Source organism: Gastrolobium bilobum, unplaced genomic scaffold, assembly GCF_033153095.1.
Source record: "Gastrolobium bilobum isolate Gb01-03AN ecotype WA unplaced genomic scaffold, APGP_CSIRO_Gbil_v1 utg5183, whole genome shotgun sequence".
Lineage (NCBI taxonomy): Eukaryota > Viridiplantae > Streptophyta > Magnoliopsida > Fabales > Fabaceae > Gastrolobium > Gastrolobium bilobum.
This window is the reverse complement of record NW_026899461.1, coordinates 98230-99513: the sequence shown is the minus strand read 5'-3', so window position 1 is coordinate 99513 and position 1284 is coordinate 98230. Positions and strand designations below refer to the sequence as shown.

Sequence of the window (1284 nt, the reverse complement as noted above, 5' to 3'; positions counted from 1 at the left end):
GCACTAATATTCTTGATGAGCTTATTTTCGATCATTACAATTATAGCAACAGGCAATTCAAACAATGCGCTTCTTTGGTCCTCACACAGAAGCACTTATTGAACAACGAAATGACGGGGAAAAAAGGGTACGAAAATAATAGACTAACAGAACTGAAAATCACATGAAACAGAGCAGACACAAATGTTGAACTTTAAGTTCTACCCGTCATCATGCCTAGGAAGCAAAACCTTGCTTTAAAGTTTCAATGATAGAAACATTAGTCTTGAAGGCCAAAGCCAAGACAGTGTCATCAATGGATGTATTGAAGAGTGTGTTTGGAAGTGATATTGTCCCAGCATTAGCACTACCAAAGGCTGATACAGCCAGAGCAGAGATCTTAGGGTCATCATTGTGTTGAAAGTGCACAAGACCCTTTGGGAATATGAACATGTCTCCAGTTTGTAGCTTCTGTGTGAAAAGCTTATTGGTTGTGTCCAAAAACCCAACTTGAAGGGTACCCTGAGCAACAAAGAGTAACTCAGCTGAGCGAGGGTGTGTGTGGGGTGGGTTGATGCTACCAGCTGGGAATTGAAGGACAGCATAAGACACACTCTGTCCAAATAGAGCAGGGAATTCTATCATGCTTGCCTTCAATACCTTAAATTCAGGGGGTGGTGTGTTTTGTCCAACAAGGACACGGAATCCAGTGAAGGTAAAGAAGTTCCCATCAATTGGGAGGCCAATTGGTGCTATGAAGTCAGTGAGTATGTCAGGATCACCTGCCCTTGTTATTTGCACAATAGCAAAAACCGATATAATCGATGAGAGAATTTTAAAGGTAGAGGAAGACATGGTTAATTAGAATATTTATGAGGTTTAAAGATTGAGGCTAAGGAAAACTAAGAAAATGTTTGAAAGATGTGCTTATGGATCTTCAGGGATGACATATATATATAGAGAGAGACAGGGGTTATCTGGTTGAAAATGTTTAGAAGGTAAGAGCGGGTTTGTTAACCACAATGAAGATTACAATGTAACCTCGTTGTTGTTTGCACTTTGTTCGATTGTGCCTTTTAGCTAGTAAATCATGCTGAAGCTGTCATTTACCCTTTAGCTAATTGTTGATGCTCATGGGCGGCTTTGCATACTGTGGAAACTTTAGTAATTCCAGAATGTTATTTTGATCAGATTAATTTTTATATCTGATCCCAACTCATTAGTCATTATGGCCAGAATAGGAAATGTTTTATGATATATATTTTCAAACAAATCATACAAATGAAAAAACATTATTATGTTATT

General features: G+C 38.3%; 1 protein-coding gene across 1 annotated transcript; it reads right to left on the bottom strand.

The window, feature by feature from the left end:
* Nucleotides 1-216: 216 nt before the first annotated feature.
* LOC133290545 (germin-like protein 9-3) lies at nucleotides 217-834 on the bottom strand. The gene has a single exon (XM_061488643.1). The coding sequence runs from the start codon at nucleotides 832-834 to the stop codon at nucleotides 217-219; it is 618 nt and encodes a 205-aa protein (XP_061344627.1).
* Between the last annotated feature and the right edge of the window lie 450 nt (nucleotides 835-1284).

Coding starts and splice junctions, on each gene's coding strand:
- LOC133290545 (XM_061488643.1), bottom strand. CDS start 834: ATGTCTTCCTCTACCTTTAAAATTCTCTCATCGATTATATCGGTTTTT.